The sequence below is a fragment of the Heptranchias perlo genome, chromosome 1, assembly GCF_035084215.1.
Source record: "Heptranchias perlo isolate sHepPer1 chromosome 1, sHepPer1.hap1, whole genome shotgun sequence".
NCBI lineage: Eukaryota > Metazoa > Chordata > Chondrichthyes > Hexanchiformes > Hexanchidae > Heptranchias > Heptranchias perlo.
In genome coordinates this window covers 53766882-53791719 of record NC_090325.1, presented here as the reverse complement: position 1 = coordinate 53791719, position 24838 = coordinate 53766882, and the positions used below count along the sequence as shown (strand labels likewise).

At 41.1% G+C, this 24838-nt stretch overlaps 1 protein-coding gene across 2 annotated transcripts in view; it reads right to left on the bottom strand.

Annotated features, from left to right (window-relative positions):
* pik3c3 (phosphatidylinositol 3-kinase, catalytic subunit type 3) overlaps positions 1–24838 on the bottom strand; it is an 80761-nt gene that overhangs the window by 36292 nt on the left and 19631 nt on the right. For both annotated transcript variants that reach the window (XM_067985253.1, XM_067985260.1), the window contains 6 exons: positions 23566–23670; positions 16899–16991; positions 15160–15345; positions 9988–10145; positions 6518–6614; positions 804–871 (listed from right to left, as the gene is read on the bottom strand). In XM_067985253.1, the coding sequence (XP_067841354.1) occupies positions 804–871; positions 6518–6614; positions 9988–10145; positions 15160–15345; positions 16899–16991; positions 23566–23670 (707 nt within the window). The remainder of the gene's footprint in view (positions 1–803; positions 872–6517; positions 6615–9987; positions 10146–15159; positions 15346–16898; positions 16992–23565; positions 23671–24838) is intronic.

The following is a 24838-nucleotide window of genomic DNA, read 5'->3' as shown; positions in this document are numbered from 1 at the left end:
CCAACACTGGAATACCCTCTGCCATTCACCTGTCTTTCCTCCTTCAAATCTCTCTTTAAAACCCATCTCTCATTGGCCAAACTTATAGTCACCCCTCCTAATATCTGTTCTTTGGCTTGGCACCCATTTCTTTCTGATTATGTTTCTGTGAAGCACCTTGGGGTGTTTTTTCTACATTTATAAATGTAAGTTGTTACTGATTTATACTTGGGTGCAGACTTTTCCAAGCTAAGCAGTTGTGCCAGATCAAAGTGCCAAATTCACATATAGGATGTGCTACATTAAAATGGCTTCCATTAATGCTGATCTCTTGTTCTAAGTGCAGCTCTGACATTAAGAAAGTTTGGATCAGCTTGATCACAAATTCTAGAAGAGAGTGTTAATTGTGAGTCAGGGCTTTTGAAACTGCTGAATTTAGTGTTTAAACTTCCATCCAGTTTAAATTTGGTCTTTTACTGTGGTCTCTTTCAAATAGGAGAATGAAAATAATTTTTCAGGGCAAACGGACAGAATGGGAAAACTAAGACTAATATAGTTCCTCTGTGGCACCAGCTTAGAGAACAGGGCCCCTGGAGTTCTTTTCATTTTTTCCCTTTTCAGGGGTTTGGATGGAAGTTTATTTGTTTCCAAATAGAAATGAACAAAAGAATAAGGAAAACCATAACAAAGATGGGGCAAGTTTAATATTCTGCAAGCTGCTCTTTATTCATGCAAAGATCATTAGTTGACTTTAAGGGTGCTGCAAAAATGATGTAGTCATCCCCAAGAAAATCCTTGGGAAAGTAAAAAAAAAGTTCACTTACCAGTACAAATAATTAGCTAGAGTAGAATTCCTGCAAGCTCTTGATATCAGGAATGCACAAAGGTCTTGCTGGAGGAGGAGAGAAGAGTTAAATCACAGTTGGAACAACTAATTCAAGGAATTGTACAACAAAGCAGATGATAATTAAATCACTGCATTAGCAGTTTGTTTGTTTGTTCCAATATGTATTTCGGACATTTGTCCCAACAAGCCATCCCATTTTGACTGACCTCAATCCTACATTCCTACCATCTTACAAACATTTTTTTCTCCAAAAACATCTATTTATCTCTTGAATCAACTGATTGAAGAAAATCACTTTCTTGCTAACTTAATTCATATTTTTAAAATTTGTTATTTTTTTTTATTATGCAAAATAGTTCTGTCCAAGTTCCCCATTTACTTCTGACTTTTAAATGATGTTCTAGTTTCAAACCTTCACCAGTGTCAACAACTTGTCTAAATTAATTTTAATCAATCCTTTGATAATTTTGAAATACATTACATCTCAAAATCTACTCCTCTTTTCCCCACAAGAATACAAAACTTCCTTAAACTCCCCACATAGCCTAGCATCATCTACATTGCCCGATTCATTAGTTCAAGGAAGAATATCCTCCTTCCCATGGAACCTGATGAGTGCTCCACACAATACTCCAGGTTGAGATTAAACCAGTACCTTATACAGCAACAATATTAGCTTACTTGACTGGCATTTGATCTGTCTGGTAAAATAGTCTTTTTAAAAATTATTCTCCGTACATGGGTAGTGCTGGCAAAGGCTACATTTACAAATGGCGGAGCAGGCACGAGGGGCTGAATGGCCTACTTCTGTTCCTATGTTCCTATTGCTTGGCCCCAGTTGGCCCAAGGTATCCTTACAACTGATTAGTCTCTTAGGCCACTTCAGAGGACACTAAGAGCCAACCATGCTATGTGGGACTGGAGTTATATGTAGGCCAGAGCAGATTCCCTTCCCTGAAGGACATTAAGTAAGCAATTGGGTTTTAGGCAATCTGCCAACTTTGTGGTGTTTTTTTTTTCCTGATTTATTTCTGAAGTGGAGTCAATTTGAGCAGAGTAAGGCCCCACAAGCAACAGATGAGAAAAATGACCAATTAAACTGTAGTAAAAACACCTGGTCAGTCAGCATCTGTAGAAGAAAGACATGTCAATAAACTCTTAAGATGCTGACTGGCCTGCTGTGCATTTTCAACATTTTCTGTTTTCATTTCAGAATTTCAGTACTTGCAGTTTTTTTTCTTTTTCTTTTGACCAGTTATTGCTTTTTAGGGCATTAATTGATGGAGGAACGTTGGTCAGGACATCAAAAGAATTCCCTGCTCTTCTTTGAACATTGTCATGGGAATTTTTACAATTGCCTGAACAGGCACACAGGGACTTAGTTTAACATCTCATCCGAAAGATAGCACCTCCCTCAGTACTGCAATGAAGGGTCAGCCTAAATTCAAGCCTGGAGGCAAGAGCACTACAGCCAACGACTCAGCCAAGTGGTATCATCTTAGGAAAAGGAGTACGCCATTCAGCCCCTCGAGCCTGCTCTGCCATTTGATGAGATCATGGCTGATCTGTGATCGAGCTCCATATACCTGCCTTTGGCCCATATCCCTTAATACCTTTGGTTGCCAAAAAGCTATCTATCTCAGATTTAAAATTAGCAATTGAGCTAGCATCAATTGCCGTTTGCGGAAGAGTGTTCCAATCTTCTACCACCCTTTGTGTGTAGAAATGTTTTCTAATCTCACTCCTGAAAGGTCTGGCTCTAATTTTTATACTGCCCCCTACTCCTAGAATCCCCAACCAGCGGAAATAGTTTCTCTCTATCCACCCTATCTGTTCCCCTTAATATCTTATAAACTTTGACCAGATCACCCCTTAACCTACTAAACTCTAGAGAATACAACCCCAATTTGTGTAATCTCTTGTTTGCCTTTCTACTGCAGTCATGCACTGGGCTATTGATTTTACAATAACCTCAAGTCAGTCTTCTCTTTACCATGATTCGTGGCCGACCTATTCAGCATACTCCCTATTTTGGTTCATTACACCTCTCTACAAGTAAATGGATTTAATTAAATGGGACAATTTCCTAATAGATTTATCTAAATGTTTCTGAATCTGGGTGCATTATTCCTATTTGTGTGGTTTCCAATTTCAGTACCATTTACAATTGAAAATCTTGCAACCTCCCAAGACCAAGCCCTGCAATTCTCCAGTCATAACTTTGTTTCAGCTTATGTCTACCCTCAGTTTCTGATTTTCTAACAAGATCTTTGTTCTTCCTTTATTGCACAACTGGCCATTAATCTTCGATGAGAAACCACTGACTGGATACTGAACGAGAACACTTTTGAGGTAACTTAAAAAGTTTGAGACATAGGAGGAGGGAAAAAAGGATTGGGGGTGGGGGGGGGGGGCGGCGGTGGGAAGAGAAAGAGGAGGGCAGCAATTTGCAAATAGCACCTTTGATAGCGGCAGGCATTTCAGAAGTGAAAGGAAAAAGACATTTAGCCAAGCTTGGTCAGAGGTGGGTTTTAAAGTGGGTCAGAAAAACGAGACTATGGAAGAGGAGGAAGAGGGACTTTGAGAGACTGGAGTAACAGGAAAGGAGAGTTTGGGGGAGGGGAGCGAGAGCAAGGCCATTAAAAAGGTATTTAAATATAAGGATGAGAATTTTAAAATTTGACACATTGGGGAACTAGGAGCTCAAGAAGCTGGACATAATCCAAGACAGAACAATTGGTGCCCATACAATTGGACTCAACATCCATTCCCTTCATCACTGGTGCACTGTAGCTAAATTAGATACAAAGCATTGCAGCAGCTCAAGGTTACTTCGACAGCAATTCCTTTCTCAGTGACCTCTAACACCAAGAAGGACAACAGCAGCAACTGTGGGAACGCTAGTACATCACATGCCATGCTGATTTGGAGATATGCCACAGTTCCTTCATCACCAGTGGGTCAATATCCTAGAATTCCCTACATAAACCACTGTGGAAGCAGTATCACAATGACTAACTGTTCTCAGTTGGCCAATTCCACCTTCTCAGGGCAACTAGGGACGGACAATAAATGCAGTCTTGCCAGCATTAGCCACATACCGAGAACAAAAAAAAAGCCAATGTAGGTCAGCAAGGACAGGTGAGGGACAAGTAGCACATGTTGTGGAATAGAACAGGGGCAGCAGAGTTTTGGATGAGCTGAAGTTTACGAAGGGTAGAAAATGAGAGGCTAAACTAGGAGACCTTGGGAGTAAGCAGAGTCTGGAGCTGACAAATGCATGGATGAGGGTTTCAGTGGGACATGGGCTGAGATAGGGGCAGGAGGCAAAGTTAGAGATGGAGCTGGCAGTCAGCGACAGAGAATATGGAAACAGAAGCTTGGCACAGGCTCAAATAGGACCCCAAGGTCGTGAACAGTCCAATTTGGGTTGAGACAGCAGTTGGGGAGGGGGCTGGAGTCAGTGATGAAGGTACAGAGATTGTGGTTGGGCCGAAGATGATGGCTGCAATACTCCCAATATTTAGCTGGAGGAAACTGTGGCAGTCTGAGAGCACCAGTTCCAGTTGGCACCTGGAACTGCTGCAAGTTCCTGGAACTTGGAACTTGGCAAGGGTGGAGGGGCATGGGAGAGGGGTTTAAGGAGGCAGTTGATAGTGAAGAAAAGGAACTTGAAGTTATATTTTCCTTCCAGAATTCTTCTAGAGTAGTGGGTGGTTTTGGCAGGAGAGCAAGGCCTAGGAGAGCTTGATGTGGTTCAGCCAGTTGTGTGTCAGGTACATTCAAGTCTGCACCCCTGGGACTTGATGAGGGAACAATAGGTATGGGAGATAGTGAAGGTTTTGTTGGGCAAGACGACATCAAAAGGTAAAGATGGGCAAAATCAACTGATCCAGAGGTATCGTGGCGATAGGAGGGCCAAAGGCTAGGTAGCTGGGAGCTTCAGAGTGTAGTGTAAGCAAGTTGAGGGAGAGCTTTATTCTCCAAGAGTGGCTGTAGATTGATGTGGGGTTGAAAGAGGTAGGAGGAAGTGGGTGGAAAGGATACACAGAAGCAGTGGTTAGAGATGGCTTCGTCACTAATTGAGACCATGGGAGATCACATGGTTGAGGGGATGGCCATGAATATGGGAGGAAAGTTTATATAGGGGTAGGACAGGGAAGCAGTGATTTCAGTGGAGAGACATCAATGAGATTTGAGGTGAAGATTAAAAATCATTGAGGATGGAGTCACTGTGCAGAGGCTGAGAGGAGAGAGAGAATGGAAGATATTTTGGGGAGAAACTGGAGGTGGGATACTTGGTGGGCAGTAGACAGAGGATTTTAGGCAAAGGTGACGTGCATCAAGAGGAGGAGGAAGAGGCCAAGGTGTGCCTTGGTTATAAGTACTACACCATAACCATGGTGTTTTGGGCGAGGCAGGTAGTCAAAAGTATAGCCAGGCAAGGAGACTTCAATAAGGGGCAAGGTGTTACCACCCATGAGGCAAGTTTCAGTCACTATGATCATCCACAATAAGGTCATGATTGGCAAGAGTCTGGTCTTCACATTTCCCTCCAGATTGTCTGCTTGCTTGGAGACTGTTGATCGGCCAGATTCCAGAGGGAAACTGCCGAGTTAGTATCAGCTGCTTTTAGAGGTTGAAGAATTCCAGCAGGTTGTCATCTGTGAGCCAGTTCCCTTCACATCATGGCAAATCAGACTCTTGTCTGCAAAACCATTTACTCATGAAAAATTAAGTCCATGATTCTGCCACTGGGTAAGGGAATGAGATTTAGCAACGTGAATGCCCAGAGCTTGCTCTCAGTCACCGATCTCCCAAGATCTGAGCTAAACAAGTGCCAATATAAAAAAGGTGATCAGTAAAAGATGCAGTTAATACCTGGGATTTTGGTGCAAACTTTATGTATGCTAATTTGGCACCCTCACACAGCATCCCATGGAAGCCAGCTCCCTTCATCAAGTTATTAGCACTGTTTAAACAAAAATATCCACAAAAATTCAACCAAAATGAGAAATGTTTGTTGTCCAGTTTTAATTCTCAATTTTAAGGCTCAAACGGAAGAAATGCATCATTGACCACATCTTATGTCTAGTAAGGTTAAGACCAAATAGAGGCCTACACCAGAAGAAATCAATTATCTGGCTCAATGACCGAGCTCAGTACTTCAGCACAAGCAGAGTTTCTAGCATCTTCTGTTGAGACTTCACTGAATTAATAGGGACTGGAACTGGTTTCCCCCCGCATAAGATGTATAAGATGTCATATCAACAAAATAACTAAAATAACTCTGGCAATAGCTTGTCTCCAAGGACAAAAGTGTGAGCATTCTGCATAATATTGAGAGGACAAGGATTACAGCACTGCAGGAGACAGTGTTGTAGTTTTTTTTAAAAAGTAACAACAGGTAAACAGACTGCAAATATATGAATAGCAGATTTGTGTATTGTAAACCTTCTTTGATTTACTTCACACCATAGTTTAATAATCAAATTTTTCTCAGATACATATTGGTTAGTCCTCAAAACAGGTGGAGGCAATTCAGTGCTTCAGTTATAATTTAATGCATGTTGGGAGCACCAGTCAGTACAGAGCGCTAATCTTGAACAGTAAAGAGATGATATTTCCATTAAAACAAAAACAAGTAGCTAAAAGTTCATGGAAGTTACAATTTGCATCAACTAATCTTACCTCTAGCTTTTCTCCATCTGTTCCCTCTTTTGCCTTAGAAACTGGAGGAGGAGGAGGAGAGGATACTGGAGGAAACTGACTGGTGATTATTTGGGAGCTACAAGAGAATGTTCAGAATATAATGAGTTCAAACAAATTAATCCAACACCAGAGCATTAAAAATTACAATGAAGAATGAGCACTGAGCTTTGGCAGACCTACTATTTGTATTTTTAGGTTTAACAAATATTGCTGGGTTATGCTGATTTACTAAACTTATGCAGACAGTTACTTGTTTTAATTGTCCAGAATATCAGCATTGGTTATGTGCAGGTACACAAAGATCTTCAGTAATTTTTAAGTTTGTGCTCTGAAAAGACGAGGAAGTGCCAAATGCTGCACTTGAACATAAAGTTACAACAGTACGCTGCCCTCCCAATAGATGCCTTTAGAACTTGTCATGAAAATATATAACTACTCACTTGGAAGGCTGCACTTCTTTTTTGGCCACACTCATTGTTCTTATGACTATGGGAGAAAAGTAAGGAAAAGGCCCACTGGTCCATCCAGCCTGTCACACACAACTGCGATGCCTTGTGCATCACACTTTATACACGCCCCACCCCATCAGAAAGGTTTGTGGTCTCCTGGGAGAGGCAAAAAAAAGATAAATCCTAGGCCAATTTGGGGGGGGGGAAATCCAGAAATGTCCTTTTCTACCCCCTTAGGTGATCAAAACTAGTCCAGGAGACCACTCTGGCCGTGATTAATGTCATGCAGTATCTACCTTTTGTACGAGGTGATCTCTGCCCCAGCCAGAAACAGATGCAGCTCTCGATAAAAGAAATTGTTCTAGGCTTTCCAATGAGAACATCTTTGGCAGGCACAGAGATGCCACCCTGACATTCCAGCCTTGGGGATCATTTGCATGCTGGGTCTCGGGCCTCTGCCATGTTGGGGAGAGGGAGAGCACCAAACTGAGGCCTCAGACCTGCTACAAAGGAAAAGGCTGCCTGACTTACTTCAGCAAAACTTTAAAAACTGCCCAACATTTATGTATGGCAACGCTCTAAATGATTGCACAGGCTCCTTTCTGAAAAGACTCTGAGCCCACTCACATTTGAACTCTGGATGCCAGGGCCTAACAGATGGATCTGGTAGCCAGCCTTAAAACAGGACTAATGGCAGGAAACATGGCAGATACCAGTTTTCCTTCACTGTAATTTAATTTGCCATGCGTTCACACACGTATTTATCAATTTATACCACTTGGCCTGTCCTCTTGAAAAAGGGAGAGGTGGGTTGGAGGGGTGAATAAAAAAGGAAAAAACAGGGGAGAATACTAGCACAGAACTAGCTGCGCCTCTAGCCAAACTGTTCCAGTACAACTACAACACTGGCATCTACCCAACAATGTGGAAAATTGCCCAGTTATGTCCTGTCCACAAAAAGCAGGACAAATCCAATCCGGCCAATTACCGCCCTGTCAGTCTACTCAATCAGCAAAGTGATGGAAGGTGTCGTCGACAGTGCCATCAAGTGGCACTGTCGACGATGCTCAGTTGGGGTCCTGCCAGGACCACTCGGCTCCAGACCTCATTACAGCCTTGGTCCAAACATGGACAAAAGAGCTGAATTCCAGAGAGAAGGCGAGAGTGACTGCCTTTGACATCAAGGCAGCATTTGACCGAGTGTGGCACCAAGGAACCCTAGTAAAATTGAAGTCAATGGGAATCAGGGGGAAAACTCTCCAGTGGCTGGAGTCATACTTAGCACAAAGGAAGATGATAGTGGTTGTTGGAGGACAATCATCTCAGCCCCAATACATCACTGTAGGAGTTCCTCAGGGCAGTGTCCTAGGCCCAACCATCTTCAGCTGCTTCATCAATGACCTTCCCTCCATCATAAGGTCAGAAATGGGGATGTTTGTTGATGATTGCAGTGTTGAATTCCATTCGCAACCCCTCAGATAATGAAGCAGTCCGTGCCAGCATGCAGCAAGACCTGGACAACATCCAGGCTTGGGCTGATAAGTGGCAAGTAACATTCGTGCCAATGACCATCTCCAACAAGAGAGTCTCTAACCACCTCCCCTTGACATTCAACGGCATTACCATCGCCGAATCCCCCACCATCAACATCCTGGGGGGTCACCATTGACCAGAAACTTAACTGGACCAGCCATATAAATACTGTGGCTACAAGAGGTCAGAGGCTGGGTATTCTGCAGCGAGTGACTCACCTCCTGACTCCCCAAAGCCTTTCCACCATCTACAAGGCACAAGTCAGCCCGCTTGATTGGCACCCCATTCACCACCCTAAACATTCACTCCCTCCATCACCGGCGCACTGTGGCTGCAGTGTATACCATCTACAGGATGCACTGCAGCAACTCGCTAAGGCTTCTTCGACAGCACCTCCCAAACCCGCGACCTCTACCACCTAGAAGGACAAAGGCAGCAGGCACATGGGAACACCACCACCTGCAAGTTCCCCTCCAAGTCACACACCGTCCTGACTTGGAAATATATCGCAGTTCCTTCATTGTCACTGGGTCAGAATCCTGGAACTCCCTACCTAACAGCACTATGGGAGAAGCTTCACCACACGGACTGCAGCGGTTCAAGGCGGCGGCTCACCACCACCTTCTCAAGGGCAATTAGGGATGGGCAATAAATGCTGGCCTTGCCAGCAACACCCACATCCCATGAAGGAATAAAGAAAAAACATCTCTGGCGCAGTCTGCCTCAGATCCGCCAAGACGAGTTTGGCAAGCTTAGGCCATTGACTTCACAACATAGGATTCTGATGGCCCCAGCACCTTGGCCAGGGAACCATTACTCAACCAGGTTTTTAAAAAATTTATTATTGAGCTATTTCACTTAAATTGTACTTGAGGTTTACAGTACAGTTCCACAAACAAGATCCTCTGATTAGCATAGAAAAAAATTGAACTACTAGATCAGAACATAAAATGAAAAATATAAGTGGTTCTGAAAATTAAAAGCCCTTGTAAAGAAGCATATTAAAAGATTTTAATCGAAAAAGCCCAGTTTTGAGGCAAAGTTCCTTCCAACAGTTCAGACCCACAAACATTTGCAATTTCAGATGGCTGGCAGTTTCCAGAAGCAGACAGTCTCCAGTGAATCTAAACCTGTGTTTCTGTTCAAATGTCTAGATTTAACAGTTAAGTCCCAATCACTATATACTATTCATGGGAGAATATGTGGGTTGTCCACCCAGCCCCAGGTTCTCCATCTTCTGAAGTTGGAAAAGCACAGCACCAGATCAATGCGTCCTGGCTAAAGCTACCTGGTCAGATTTATTTACACAGAAGCCAAATTATGGGTTCAGTACTGTTTATTTTGCTGTCACATTGCGAAAGTTTGGCATGAGAGAACACAACAACAGGAGGAGGAGAACAGCCGTAGTTTTTAAAATTATAGCAAAGGCTTCAAATACATCAAAACTACAAAAGTAAATGCCCTCACCTCTCCATTTCTGAAGCACCTGTTAATGAGCCAGACATACTTCCAGACATTGCAGTTTGACTGCTGTCTCTTCTGTTTGGTTCTAATCCAACTTTTATGTCATTGAAGTTTTCATACTTAAGAGCCTGAACAAGCTGAAGCAGGTACATGAGCAAATCCTGTGACGAACAAACAGCTTTCAGTAATTTTAAGAAAAATGTGTAGGGATTGAATTTGTAAAACATACAAAATTGATACATATAAAACACATCTGCCATTTAGGATGTGAATTAATTTTAAAACAGTCCAGATCAAGAATTAATATAAAATATGTAACTGAAACAAAAAATATAGAAGAAAAATATTTATTAAAACATTCTACACTGCCAACTTGCACTGCTCAAGTTACAAAAGAGTGATTAGGTTAATTACAATATTAGCAATACAACAACCATCAAGCTGGATTTAGATAATCAAAATTATTTTGATTTTCAAATAGCCGGTGTAGTTTTGCAATATTACTACATTATCTGCTTTTGATTCCTCCACCAATATTTTGGAAACTTTCTGCCACATATTAGTCTCCACTTAATCACCAAGGCAAGATAAATACTTTTGCTGTTGTCTATTCAACTTGTTAGCAGGGACAACCATTTGAATTTGGCTGATTAGTATGCTGGAAGTGTAGTAAACAGTGAGGAGGATAGTGATAGACTTCAAGAGGATATAGACAGGCTGGTGGCTTGGGCGGACACGTGGCAGATGAAATTTAACGTAGAAAAATGTGAAGTGATACGTTTCAGTAGGAAGAACAAGGAGAGGCAATATAAACTAGAGGGCACAACTCTAAAAGGGGTACATGAACAGAGATCTGGGAGTATATGTGCACAAATCGTTGAAGGTGGCAGGGCAGGTTGAGACAGTGGTTAAAAAAGTATACGGATCCTGGGCTTTATAAATAGAGGTATAGAGTACAAAAGTATGGAAGTCTCGATGAACCTTTTATAAAACACTGGTTCGGCCACAACTGGAGTATTGTGTCTAGTTCTGGGCACCGCACTTCAGGAAAGATGTGAAGGCCTTAGAGAGGGTGCAGAAGAGATTTACTAGAATGATTCCAGGGATGAGGGACTTTAGTTACGTGGATAGGCTGGAGAAGCTAGGGTTGTTCTCTTTGGAACAGAGAAGGTTGAGAGGAGATTTGATAGAGGTATTCAAAATCATGAAGGGTCCAGACAGAGTAGATAGAGAGAAACTGTTCCCATTGGTGGAAGGATCAAGAACCAGAGGGCATAGATTTAAGGTGACATGAGGAAAACCTTTTTTTTAAAAAAAAAGTGAGTGGTTAGGATCTGGAATGCACTGCCAGAGGGGGGTGGTGGAGGCAGATTCAATCATGGCCTTCAAAAGGGAACTAGATAAGTACTTGAAAGGAAAAGATTTGCAGGGTTATGGGGATAGGGCATGGAGTGGGACTAGCTGAACTGCTCTTGCATAGTGCCAGCATGGACTTGAGGGGCCAAATGGCCTCCTTCCGTGCTGTAACCTATGGTTCTAGGAGATTACCCCTCATTCTTCTAAACTCCAGAGAGTATAGGCCCATTCTACTCAATCTCTCCTCATGGGACAACCCTCTCATCTCATGAATCAGTGTAGTGAACCTTTGTTGCACTGCCTCTAAGGCACGTATATCCTTCCTTAGGTAAGCAGACCAAAACTGTATATAGTACTCCAGGTGTGGTCTCACCAAAGCCCTGTACAATTGCAGCAAGATTTCCTTACTCTTGTACTCCAGCCCCGTTGCAATAAAAGCCAACATACCATTTGCCTTCCTAATTGCTTACTGTACCTACATGTTAACATTGTGTTTTGTGTACAAGGACACCCAAGTCCCTCTGAACACCAGCATTTAATAGTTTCTCACCATTTAATATTCTGTTTTTCTGTTCTTCCTACCAAAGTGAATAACCTCACATTTCCCCACATTATACTCCATCTGCCACCTTCTTACACACTCTTTGAGAACATCAATCCCATTTCCAGGAACCACATGCACTTTTCAGCAGGGGTCATTAGATGGTAAAATCAAAAAAACTGAAAGTCCCCCTCCTTTGTAAATCAGGGTGCAGTGGCTAACTGCAGTGTCTTAGCACCATCTGAGAGTAGCTAACACAGCACAAAAATAGCTATCCTTTTGTTCTGGGAGTCTTGTTCATACAGCGACTTGATCCATCAGGCCAGCAGCAGTTATTTCGATTTAAGAAAGCAAATTCTAAAATTTGATTTAAGAATAGCCAGTACTCATTCTTTTTCTATAGCAAATGGAAATCAGAACCACATTATCATAGAAGTGTATTTTTTTTGTTAAGGTAGTACACAATTAATTTGGCCACCAATCTTCGAGCATGAAGTCCCATTATCCTACATAAAATAAAGTCTTCCAATAAATTGTATACTCATACTCGCCCTCATGCATCATGGTAATTGCAGAAATTACATTTGCCCTTCTCACCAAGACTGAGGACATGTTATCCTCCAATGAAGGCCACACATAAAAACACCTTTCTTTCCTAGGAATTTCTCCACCAGGCTCCACAACTTGGTCCCATGTCATTGCCAATACTGCTATTGTCGAGTTATTGAGAGACATAACAGCAGCCTGGTGAGAATGAAACTTTAAATTTCCTTGCTTCCAAACTTTGAAAAAGTTTAGCAAACTACTTACTAAAACCCACCTGGAAATACCATTAAGAAGTGGAGAAAAAAAATACATTAGAAATTAGAACTGCCAAAGCCAATATTGTGTAATGAGACAGGGTTAATTATAATATGATGAATTTCACATTGAGTTTGAGAGTGACGTACTTAAGACCAAAACAAGAGTCTTGAACTTAAACAAAGCCAATTACATAGGTATGATGGGCGAGATGGCTAAGGTAGATTGGGAAATTAGATTAAGGGTATGACAGTAGATAAGCAATGGCAAACATTTGAAGAAATATTTCAACATTCTCACCGAATATACATTCCATTGAGAAATAAAAACTCAACGGGAAAAGACATCCATCCGTGGCCAACTAAAGAAGTTAAGATTATTAGAAGTACTAGATTAAAAGAAGAGGCTTATAATGTTTAACAGTAGTAAACCTGAGGATTGGGAGTGTTTTAGAAACCAGCAAATGACGAAAAAAAATTGATAAAAAAAGGGAGAAAATCGAATGAGCAAGAAATGTAAAAACGGATTCCAAGAGCTTCTACAAGTATATAAAAAGGAAGAGTAGCAAAAGTAAACGTTGATCCCTTAGAGGCTGAAACAGAGGACATTATAATGGGGAATAAGGAAATGGTGGAGATGTTAACAAACATTTTGTATCTGTCTTCACAGTAGAAGACAAAAAAATAGTGGGGGGGATCAAGGGTCTATTGACAGTAAGGAACGTAAAGTAATTAATATCAGGAGAGAAAAAGTACTGGAGAAGCCAATGGGACTAAAAGCTGATAAATCCCCTGGACCTGATGACCTACATCCTAGGTTCTAAGAGGTGGCTGCAGAGATAGTGGATGCATGGGTTATGATTTTCCAAAATTCCCTATATTCTAGAATGGTCCCAGTGGATTGGAAGGTAGCAAATGTAACCCCGTTATTCAAGAAAGGAGGGAGAGAACACACAGGGATCTACCGGCCAGTCAGCCTGGCATCAGTCGTTGGGAAAATGCTGAAATCCATTATTAAGGAAGTGGTAACAGGTCACTTAGAAAATCGTAATATGATTAGGCAGAGTCAACATGGTTTTATGAAAGGGAAATAGTGTTTGACAAATCTATTCGAGTTTTTCGAGGATGTAAGTAGCAGGGTAGATAAAGGGGAACAAGTGAATGTAATATATTTGGATTTTTCAAAAGGCATTCAATAAGGTGCCACATAAAAGGCTGTTGTGCAAATAAGGTAAGGGCTCATGGGGTTGGGGATAATATATTAGCATGGATAGAGGATTGGTTAACGGACAGGAAACAGAGAGTAGGGATAAAGGAGTCATTTTCAGTTTGGCAGGCTGTAACTAGTGGAGTGCCGCAAGGATCAGTGCTTGGGCCTAGCTATTTACAATGACTTAGATACATTAGCAAACTTAGATGAAGGGACCGAGTGTAATGATAAAGCTGGTGGGTAAGTAAACTGTGAGAGGACACAGAGTCTGCAAACAGATATAGACAGGTTAGCTGAGTGGGCAAGAAGGTGGCAGATGGAGTATAATCTGGGGAAATGTGAGGTTATTCTGGTAGGAAGAATAGAAAAACAGAATATTTTTTAAATGGTGAGAAACTATTAAATGTTGATGTTCAGAGAGTTTTGGGTATCCTGGTACAAGAAACACAGTTAGTATACAGGTACAGCAAGCAATTAGGAAGGCAAATGTCATGTTAGCCTTTATTGCAAGGGGGTTGGAGTACAAAAGTAAAGAAGTCTTACTACAATTGTACAGGGCTTGGGTGAGACCTCACCTGGAGTACTATGTAGTTTTGGTCTCCTTATCTAAGGAAGGATATACTTGCCTTAGAGGCAGTACAACACAGGTTCACTAGATTGATTCCTGGGATGAGAGGGTTGTCCTATGAGGAGAAATTGAGTAGAATGGGCCTGTACTCTCTGGAGTTTAGAAGAATGAGAGGTGATCTCATTGAAATGTACAAGGTTCTGAAGGGGCTATTTCCCCTAGTTGGAGAGTCTAGAACTAGGGGACATGGTCTCAGGATAAGGGGTTGGCCATTTAAGATTGCGATGAGGAGGCATTCCTTCGCTCAGAGGGTTGTGAATCTTTGGAATTCTCTACCCCAAAGGGCTGTGGATGCTGAGTTGTTGAGTATAATCAAGGCTGAGATAGATAGATAGATTTTTGGACCCTAGGGGAATGAAGGGATATGGGGATTGGGAAAAGTAGAGTTGAGGTTGAAGATCAGCCATGATCTTATTGAATGGTGGAGCAGGCTTGAGGGGCCGTATGGCCTATTCCTGCTCCTATTTCTTATGTTCTTAAGTTTCATAACATACTTCTGTATTTTTAGCATGAGCTCCAAAGCCTCATCAGCACTAACAAGTGCACTAAGCTATATGAGCATATGATTATTGTTGATTCTTTGGATACATAATAGATTCTACATTAAGAGTTCAGTCTCATTAATCTACAAGATTCTTACCTCATCATCAGCTTGTTGCAACCTAGCAACTGCATAACGCCTTACAGTTGGATTAGTGAATTGGGAGGAAAGCAACTCGAGCCCGTCCTCTACATCCATTGGCTTCCACTTTCCTAGCAACTCCAAGGCTTGTTTAGCTTCTTGGGCCAAGTCCCAGTTTACACACTTTAAAAATTTAGTCAATGCCTACAGAAGATAACTACATTTAGTAAAGCATTTTTACAAGTCAGCTTTGCATTTCCTTATTGATCACGTGCACTTGCTGCAAGTTTCATGAGCAAAGGTAAATATCCTTGATACCCTAAGTCACTGCAATACTACCACAGTATTATGCAACTGGGGCTAGGCACCCATAAAAAGTGAAAAGTGATGGGGACGTTGTGAAAATCATTCAAGATATAGCAAGATCATGTGTACACATTATTATTCTGATTGTATATTATACAAGCCCAATTTCAAGCATTTGATAATAGCAGAAAGTTGTTTCAGCAATACTTTTCCTTATATTACTAAAAAAATCATAAATGTGCTATTTTTGGTCAATTTTGCCAAAGCATAAAATTGGCTAATTCTGGAAGAAAGTTGTGCGAGACCATAGAGGCTTCTTTCAAAGGACATGATATGTGGCTCAACCTTCTATAGCAAGTAGTCCTGAAAAGTGCATCTTGATTGCTCTTAATACCCTACTGGGCCTGGGAACATATTACGGTCTTGGTGAAAAGTTGGAGCCCAAGGCCGCCTCCTGCTGGGATGAGTCAAGCTTCAGCAATATGGTTGGCAGTGCCACCTTCCATGGTGAGCCATCTTGTGCTCGCCACAGGAGAAGTCATAAAAATAGAAGATTACATAGATGAATATAAAAACCAATTGCTCAACCGGATTCATGGTCCTCAAATTCTGAAGCCAGGGCTAGCAGAGGGTATCCATATTGGGGTAAGCAACAGCCACATTTCAGTATTCACAAATTTGCTTTTTTCATTCTGGTTTATTTTTTATTTATTTTGCAGATGTGAAGTGAAACAATTTTTTTTTTTTTTAAATTCGTTCATGGGGTGTGGGAGTCGTTGGCGAGGCCAGCATTTAGTGCCCATCACTAATTGCCCTTGAGAAGGTGGTGGTAAGCCACCTTCTTGAACCGCTGCAGTATGTGTGGTGAAGGTTCTCCCAGTGCTGTTAGGAAGAGAGTTCCAGGATTTTGACCCAGTGACAATGAAGGAACGGCGATATATTTTCAAAATGTGACCTAAACTGTTCTGAGTGGTATGTTAACTGTCTAAGGGGAATAAATTTAAAATTTAGTGGAAGTGGCCTAAATTCTAAAGTTTGTAAAAGTATTTTAAATTTTCATTTCTACTTGCAATCTTAGGGTTCTTTCCTTCCCCACCCCAACCTCCCAAAAAATGCCAACATTAGATATCAGCATGCACACAATAACCTTGCTTAAAACTTAGCTAATTTTAGTAACAAATTTAAACGAGAAAATCAAAATTCAATATGGAGGACAAGTAGCCAAGTACAGTTATCAATCTCTCATCGGAGTAGAAGTTCGTCAAAAAAAATTAAATGACCCCAATTAGTAAAAGTATTTTTGAAGCTAGTCTACTGCTGATAATTTGAAATCATTCTTTGCACTTAAAACGGATGATCCAATAATTTGAATTAAGCAATCTGAATTAGAGTAATCCTGGCAACTTCTGAAGCTTTTGCAACAGCAAGTCCATTTTTAAAAAAAAACTCACCTTCTCTTGGTTGGTGAGGTAGTATCTAAATTTCCAAACTAGATCTTGTTCTTCAGAGGACAGCAATTTAGTGGGAGGATAATTTAAAATAATCTGGAAAAGAAACATTTGTAACTTCTTAGAAATACTGCAAAGTACGTTATGAAATATGGTGTAGCTTGCTACCCAAACTATTTTGATAAATGCTAATAATTGTATGGAATAGATGTGTAAATAATGAAAATTCTTACTATGTTCCTAAGGTATAGAAAAAATAATTTTACAGTGCTCAAACATGAGGACTGTCCATACATGGGAACAGGCCACCTTTCTACTTTAGACATAAGGGCTGAAATTACTGTGTTAGCATTAATAGATGAGTGAGTTCCCCCCTCTCCCACACTGCCAAAATTCCTGCTGAGACTGCTCCACATTAACACACAAACCTGACTGTTTTAGTCTCAAATAAAAAGGCAAAATATGCAAGTTTGTCCATGCTGGTCTACAATCCCACACCAGGTTAATAACACTCTCTACAAAAGGTGGCATTGAGACACTGCACTCATCCAACGTGGAAAAGAGATGGATTATATTCATAAAATAAAGTGCAACTTAATTGTTTCAGTCCACACAACAGCATAGGTGCTTTAGGAGACCCACTTTGGATAATGAGGACAAAAACCAAGAGCACTTGGGGTAGCAGTAAATCCTTGTGTTCCAAGGCTACATCAGGAACTCCTGGATTGACCTGTACCTCAGGGAGCATGTCTATTGCCAGTGACAGAGCTACTGCAACCTCACCAAGCAGCAATGTGTAAAGAAGCCTGGACTGGACCATCTCCTTGACCCAGCAATAACATCAGCACCATGCTGCCAGTATTGGCAAGAGTGACAACTGCACAACATTGCTACTTTCCAGAAACAACAGAATATTAGTCAGTTCACCACTACATTACCCAGGCCAAAGAAACTGTTTCAGCATGCCAGTGAATACATTACAGTGCCAGCAACCAGGAAGGCTTATAATTCTTAAAGCCTGGTACTGCCAATGTGCTGAGCATATTTACAGCATCCATTTGGCCATTCAAGCATCTTATAGAAAATGTGCACCCCACAGTTGGAGTGGCCCAAAGTATGCTATATAGCCAGTACAGCAGGTTCTTGTAGGTGCTCTTCCATGAGCCACTCAATTGTGTCTTTTTAAAAAAATATGTAAAAGCACACCCCAATGTACCCAAGCTTCTAGAAAGCAGAGTAAAGTTGAACATTCTAACAAGTTAGAAGGTGTGTTTATACTATTGCTTTAGCATCATTGCGAAGTAATTTCTGCTAAGCCTGTAATATAATCTAGAAAAGAGAAAAACCCCTTATAGGAGGAAGCAGCCTTAGGATGCTTGGTTTGACATTGTATAAAATATGATTCCAATGTAATGCCAAACCCATGTAATAAGAAGTGCTCAAAAGGTCTATTTTAAACATACTTGGAGCAAACATGAGGGCAGACACTCATTCTAAAATTATTTATACACAAGGTTAAAGTGCTTGCCTGGGTAGCACAATTCTAAAACATAGCCAGGTAGTATAAAACAAGGTTTACTTGGCTACTGTAGCTACCATGGTTCAATAGCTGTAGTGTAGTGGTTATAATATATTACAGGACTAAGTAATAGTAATCCAGAGAATGTGAATTCAATCCCACCATGGCAGTTTGAGAATTTGTATTCAGTTTAAAAAAAACTCTGAAATTGATCATGAAGCTGTCGGATTGTCATAAAAACCCAACTAGTTCACTGATGTCCTGTAAGGAAGGAAATCTACTGTCCTTACACGGTCTGGTTTATATGCGATTCCAGTCCTGTACCAACGTGGTTGACTCTTAACTGCCCTCTGAAGTAGCCTGGCAAACCACATCTTCACAGAGCAACCAGGGATGGACAATAAATGCCAGCCTTGCCAGCAACACCCACGAAGAGAATGAATAAGTAAGTAAAAAAAATGCACCATAAAGAAAATGGAGAAAAAAAGTCTCCAATTTGTCATACTAGCTGGGGAAAGGAGAAAATAAACAAACTTGCATTTACATAATGTGCTTCACATCCTCAGAAGATCTAATGAATTGCTGTTGCAGTGTAGGAAAATGTAGCAGCCAATTTATGCACAGCAAGGTCCTACAAACAGCAACTGAAATAACTAATCAGTTAATTTGTGGTGTTGATTGAAGGATAAATGTTGGCCAGAACACCAGGAGAACTCATTGCTCATCTTCTGAACAGGCAGACAGGGCCTCCGTATAAATCTCTTCCAAAAGACATCACCTCTGACGATGCAGCACTCCCTCAGTACTGCACTGAAGTATTAACTTAGATTATGTGCTCAAGCGCTGGAATTGGGCTTGAACACTTAACTGTCAGACTCAGAGGTTAGAATGCTACCACATAGTCAAGTTGGTCCTGGTTAAGAGTAATTTCACACAATCTCAGCATTAAGCATTCCTAGCTCATGTACCAGCACAGCCACACACAGTAAAGATCCATTTATTATGCCTCCTACTGCACCAGCGTGAAATTTTCCATTTCCTGTAGCAGACACCCTTAGATTAGCAAAACAGCCCACAAGTTAGTCCTGTGCACTAGAAACTAGGTTGAATTTGTCCAAACTTAACTGACGTTGATTCTTTCAGTTGCTGAAAGTGAGCATTCAGGTGCAGCAAGCAGTTAGGAAGGCGAATGGTATGTTGACCTTCATTGCAAGAGGATTTGAGTACAGGAGCAGGGATGTCTTACTGCAGTTATACAGGGCCTTGGTGAGACCACATCTGGAGTATTGTGCAAAGTTTTGGTCTCCTTATCTGAGGAACGATGTCCTTGCCATGGAGGGAGTGCAACAAAGTTTTACCAGACTGATTCCTGGGATGGCAGGACTGACGGATGAGGAGATCCTGGGTCGACTAGGCCTATATTCACTAGAGTTTAGAAGAATGAGAGGTGATCTCATCGAAACATATAAAATTCTAACAGGACTAGACAGACTAGATGCAGGGAGGATGTTCCCGATGACTGGGGAGTCCACAACCAGGGGTCACAGTCTCAAGATATGGGGTATGCCATTTAGAATGGAGATGAGGAGAAATTTCTTCACTCAGAGGGTGGTGAACCTGTGGAATTCTCTACCACAGAAGGCAGTGGAGGCCAAGTCATTAGATGTATTCAAGAAAGAGATAGATATATTTCTTAATGCTAAAGGGATCAAGGGATATGGGGGAAAAGCGGGAACAGGGTACTGAGTTGGACGATCAGCCATGATCATTTTGAATGGCAGAGCAGGGCCGAAGGGCTGAATGGCCTACTCTTGCTCCTATTTTCTATGTTTCTCAAGGTGGTTTTTGTATAGTTTTGGCCTAATTCAAATCCATATTCTAGAGACAGAAGGATTGCACACTGTCCATAAGCGTTAGTCTCTGCATACTTATGATAAGACTTGGAACAAAAATTAATTTGGATTTGAATATTAAGTATGTGTTGTAGGTCCTTGCAGTGTTTGCAGAGGGAAATCCCAGAAGTTAAAACAAATTTCAACAGCAGCTGCACCATTGATGATGGTGCTCACCAGTACTTTGATTGATGATCCCAGTCTTGGCTGATACTCTCATTTTAGTTTTCCCAAGGTTTCTCTGTCCCACGAATCACAGAAAGGCAACAGCACGGAAGGCGGTCATTCAGCCCATCGAGTCCGCGCCGGCTCTATACAAGAGCAATCCAGCTAACCCCACTCACCGATCCTATCCCTATAGCCCTGCTATTTTTTTTCCTTTCAAGTACTTATCCAGTTCGCTTTTGAAGGCCATGATTGAATCTGCCTCCACCACCCTATCGGGCAATGCATTTCAGATCCTAGCCGCTCGCTGTGTAAAACAAGTTTTGCCCTCATGTCACCTTTGGTTCTTTTGCCAATCACCTTAAATCTATGCCCTCTGGTTCTTGATCCTTCCGCCAATGGGAACAGTTTTGTTCTATCTACTCTGTCTAGTCCCTTCATGACCTTGAATAACTATCAAATCTCCTCTCAGCCTTCTCTGTTCCAAGGAGAACAACCCCAGCTGCTCCAGTCGATCCACATAACCAAAGCCCCTCATCCCTGGAATCATACTAGTAAATCTCTTCTGCACCCTCTCTAAGGCCTTCACATCTTTCCTAAAGTGTGGCGCCCAGAACTAGACAATACTCCAGTTGTGGCCGAACCAGTGTTTTATAAAAGGTTCATCATGACTTCCATACTTTTGTACTCTATACCTCTATTTATAAAGCCCAGGATCCGTATACTTTTTTAACCACCGTCTCAACCTGCCCTGCCACCTTCAACGATTTGTGCACATATACTCCCAGATCTCTGTTCCTGCACCCCTTTTAGAGTTGTGCCCTCTAGTTTATATTGCCTCTCCTTGTTCTTCCTACTGAAATGTATCACTTCACATTTTTCTACGTTAAATTTCATCTGCCACATGTCCACCCAAGCCACCAGCCTGTCTACATCCTCTTGAAGTCTATCACTATCCTCCTCACTGTTTACTACACTTCCAAGTTTTGTGTCATCTACAAATTTGGAAATTGTGCCCTGTACACCCAAGTCCAAGTCATTAATATATATCAAGAAAAGCAGTGGTCCCAGCAACGACCCCTGGGAAACACCACTGTACACCTTCCTCCAGTTCGAAAAACAACCAACCATTCACCACTACTCTCAGTTTCCTGTCCCTTGGGCAATTCTGTATCCATGTTGCTACTGCCCCCTTTATTCCATGGGCCACAATCTTGATAGGCCGACCATGCGGCACTTTGTCAAACACCTTTTGAAAGTCCATATACACATCAATTGCATTGCCCGCATCGACCCTCTCTGTTACCTCATCAAAAAACTATCAAGTTAGTTAAACATGATTTGCCTTTAACAAATCCATGCTGGCTTTCCCTAATCAATCCACACTCGTCCAACTGACTCTTAATTCTGTCCCGGATTATCATTTCCAAAAGTTTTCCCACCACTGACGTTAAACTGACTGGCCTGTAGTTGCCGGATTTATCTTTACTCCCTTTTTTGAACAAGGTTGTAACATTTGCAATTCTCCAGTCCTCCAGCACCACCCCTCGTATCTACAGATGTTGGAAGATTATGGCCAGTACCTCCGCAATTTCCACCCTTACATCCCTCAACAAGCTAGGATGCATCCCATCCGGACCTGGTGACCTATCTACTTTAAATACAGCTAGCCTTTCTAGTATCTCTTAGTTATCAATTTTTAGCCCATCCAGTATCTCAACTATATCTTCCTTTACCGAGAGTCTGGCAGCATCTTTTTCCTTGGTAAAGACAGATGCAAAGTACTCAGTTAGTACTTCAGCCATCCCCTCTGCTGCCATAAGTAGATCTTCTTTATGGTCCCTAATCGGCCACACCACTCCTCTTACTACCCGTTTACATGCCTGTAAAAGACTTCTGGATTCCCTTTTATGTTGGCCGCCAGTCTATTCTCATACTCTCTCTTTGCTCCTGTTAATTCCTTTCTCACTTCCCCTCTGAACTTTCTATATTCTGCCTGGTTCTCATTTGTGTTATCAACCTGACATCTGTCATACACCCCTTTTTTCCATTTCACCTTACTATCTCTTTTGTCATCCAGGGAGCTCTGGCTTTAGTTGCCCTACCTTTCTGCCTCATGGGTAAGTGCCTAGACTTTATCCGAACCATCTTCTCTTTAAAGGCCGCCCACTATTCAATTACAGTTTTGCCTGCCGATCTTTGATTTCAAATTTACCTGGGCCAGATCTGTACTAATCCCATTGAAATTGGCCCTCCTCCAATTGAGTATTTTTCCTCTAGAGTGGTCTGTGTCCTTATCCACAGCTATTCTTAACCTCGAGATACTATGATTGCTGCTCCCTAAATGCTCCCCCACTGACACTTGCTCCACTTGGCCCACCTAGAGTAATTATTAACTGGAGGAATTCTCATGCCTCAATAAGCTTCCAAAAATTACAAGACAACTACAGATTTTGAACTAATGATACATTATTCCAAGTAAGGCTTTAGGGAATGGATCATATTCCTAGACATTCTATAAGCATTAGACAAACAGAAATTTCAGTTCTGTCAAACATCAGAAGGAAGCCATTCGGCCCATGGTGTCTGTACTAGCTTCCAAACTAGCACAAACAAGAATTTACTTGTGCATATCGCGCAGTCAAGTTATGCTTTTAGAAAATAGTGTGTGTTTTGGAAACAAAAAAGTCAAAAAAGGTTACATCTTCATTTACATCATCTCTAGTGGCTGAATTTAATTTAAAAAGCTAAAATTATAGTTCGGATATAGCTTCTAGCAATTCAAAAGCAATAATCTTAGTAATAAAAGACAAATACCTTTAATGATTTCACAGCTTGTTTTCCCAATATGTTCAAGGGTACAAACAGTATAAAAATACTTTTGTTTACAGTACAAAAGTCAAGAGTAAACAAAAAGGTAATTAAAAAAGGTAATTTGTCCAGTTAGCTAAAATGCAGGAAAGGCTTAGGTTTAGCATTGGAATTGGTATTCTACTAAATATAATAAAGCAAATTACCAAATGATATTTACAAATCAGATGTTCAACATTTTTAGATGTCTTTTCTAGAGAAAATTTTCAATATTTGTACTTACATTAAGCTGGTCACGGGTAGCAGCATTTGGCTTCAGGTCATGATCTGAAGGTCCACTTCTCAAACTTCGGGCAAGTTTATGATGCTGGCTTTCTACTAAATTCTCCTATGATTTAAAAAAAAATGTATTACTCAAGTTACAGATTTATATAGGCCAAGATGCAACAAATAGGGTTCCTTTAAATTCAAGTATTTAAAGCCTTTAGAACAGTTTTTTTTTCTGTGGACATAGTGTTCATCAAATGGAGATATATTAGCGCTAGGGAATCAACACTTTATTTTAGGCAGTCACATCCCCAACTACAGAAGAACGTCCCTCGTGCACAAAGTTTTCATTTCCACAAGTCACTACAGATCCGACATCCATCAATTAACTGCAGTGATAACTCATCTGTGGGCTTACTTAACTCATTAAATTCATTTCTTGCAAAGTAAACATGTCATCTACCACATTACCATCCTAATTACAGAGGATATACCCAACTCAATGTCAGTCACAATCTAACACAAAATGCCTTGTGTGCACTTGCACAAATGATTGGCAGAACTTTTTTTTTTGAAATGCATTATAATTCGTGCAGGATGTCAAATATTTTCATTTGTAACCCTTTATTGTCAAGCAATCCCACTACTCACCAACTTTCATAATAAGTTGCATCAAGATTGAAATCTCTAAACGTTTTCCAATAAAAAAAGACAACGGGCCAGATTTTGCTCTTAAAATAACAGTGAGACCAACCGTTATTTCTGTGCATCTGGTACCGCAACTTCCGGTGACTGCACATGCGCAGTTAAATGCGGAAATTCCTCTATCAGATGCCCTGCTCCTCTGTAAGCTTCGCTACAACTGCATCTTGCCAGCCGACTCACCGTTCAGGCTGTTTCGTTCAGTTTAAGTTCCTGCAGTGCTCTGATGGAAACGAAGTAATCGCACCAAAAAAAGGTACGTCAAGTTTTTTTTTAAAAGGCTAAACAAACTTTTAATGGCGTGGTAAGTCTTAATGACTGCCAAACAATCTCTCCTGCACTGAAAATTTACTTTTACAATGTGAAGTCCCGTTCCTTCAGATTTTAATTGTTGTTGAACATTTAAAAAGAAATATTTTTTAAAAACTTTTTCTGTGTCTCTTATCTTTTAATTCAATATTTCCTACCCTCTCAATTTCACTTTCTGTACCTGATAGAATAGTGAATTCAATGTCCAATCTTATACTTCCTGGTTCTGACTCTTCACTACTCATTAGCTTGCTTCAATCTGATTGTGTATCTCCTTA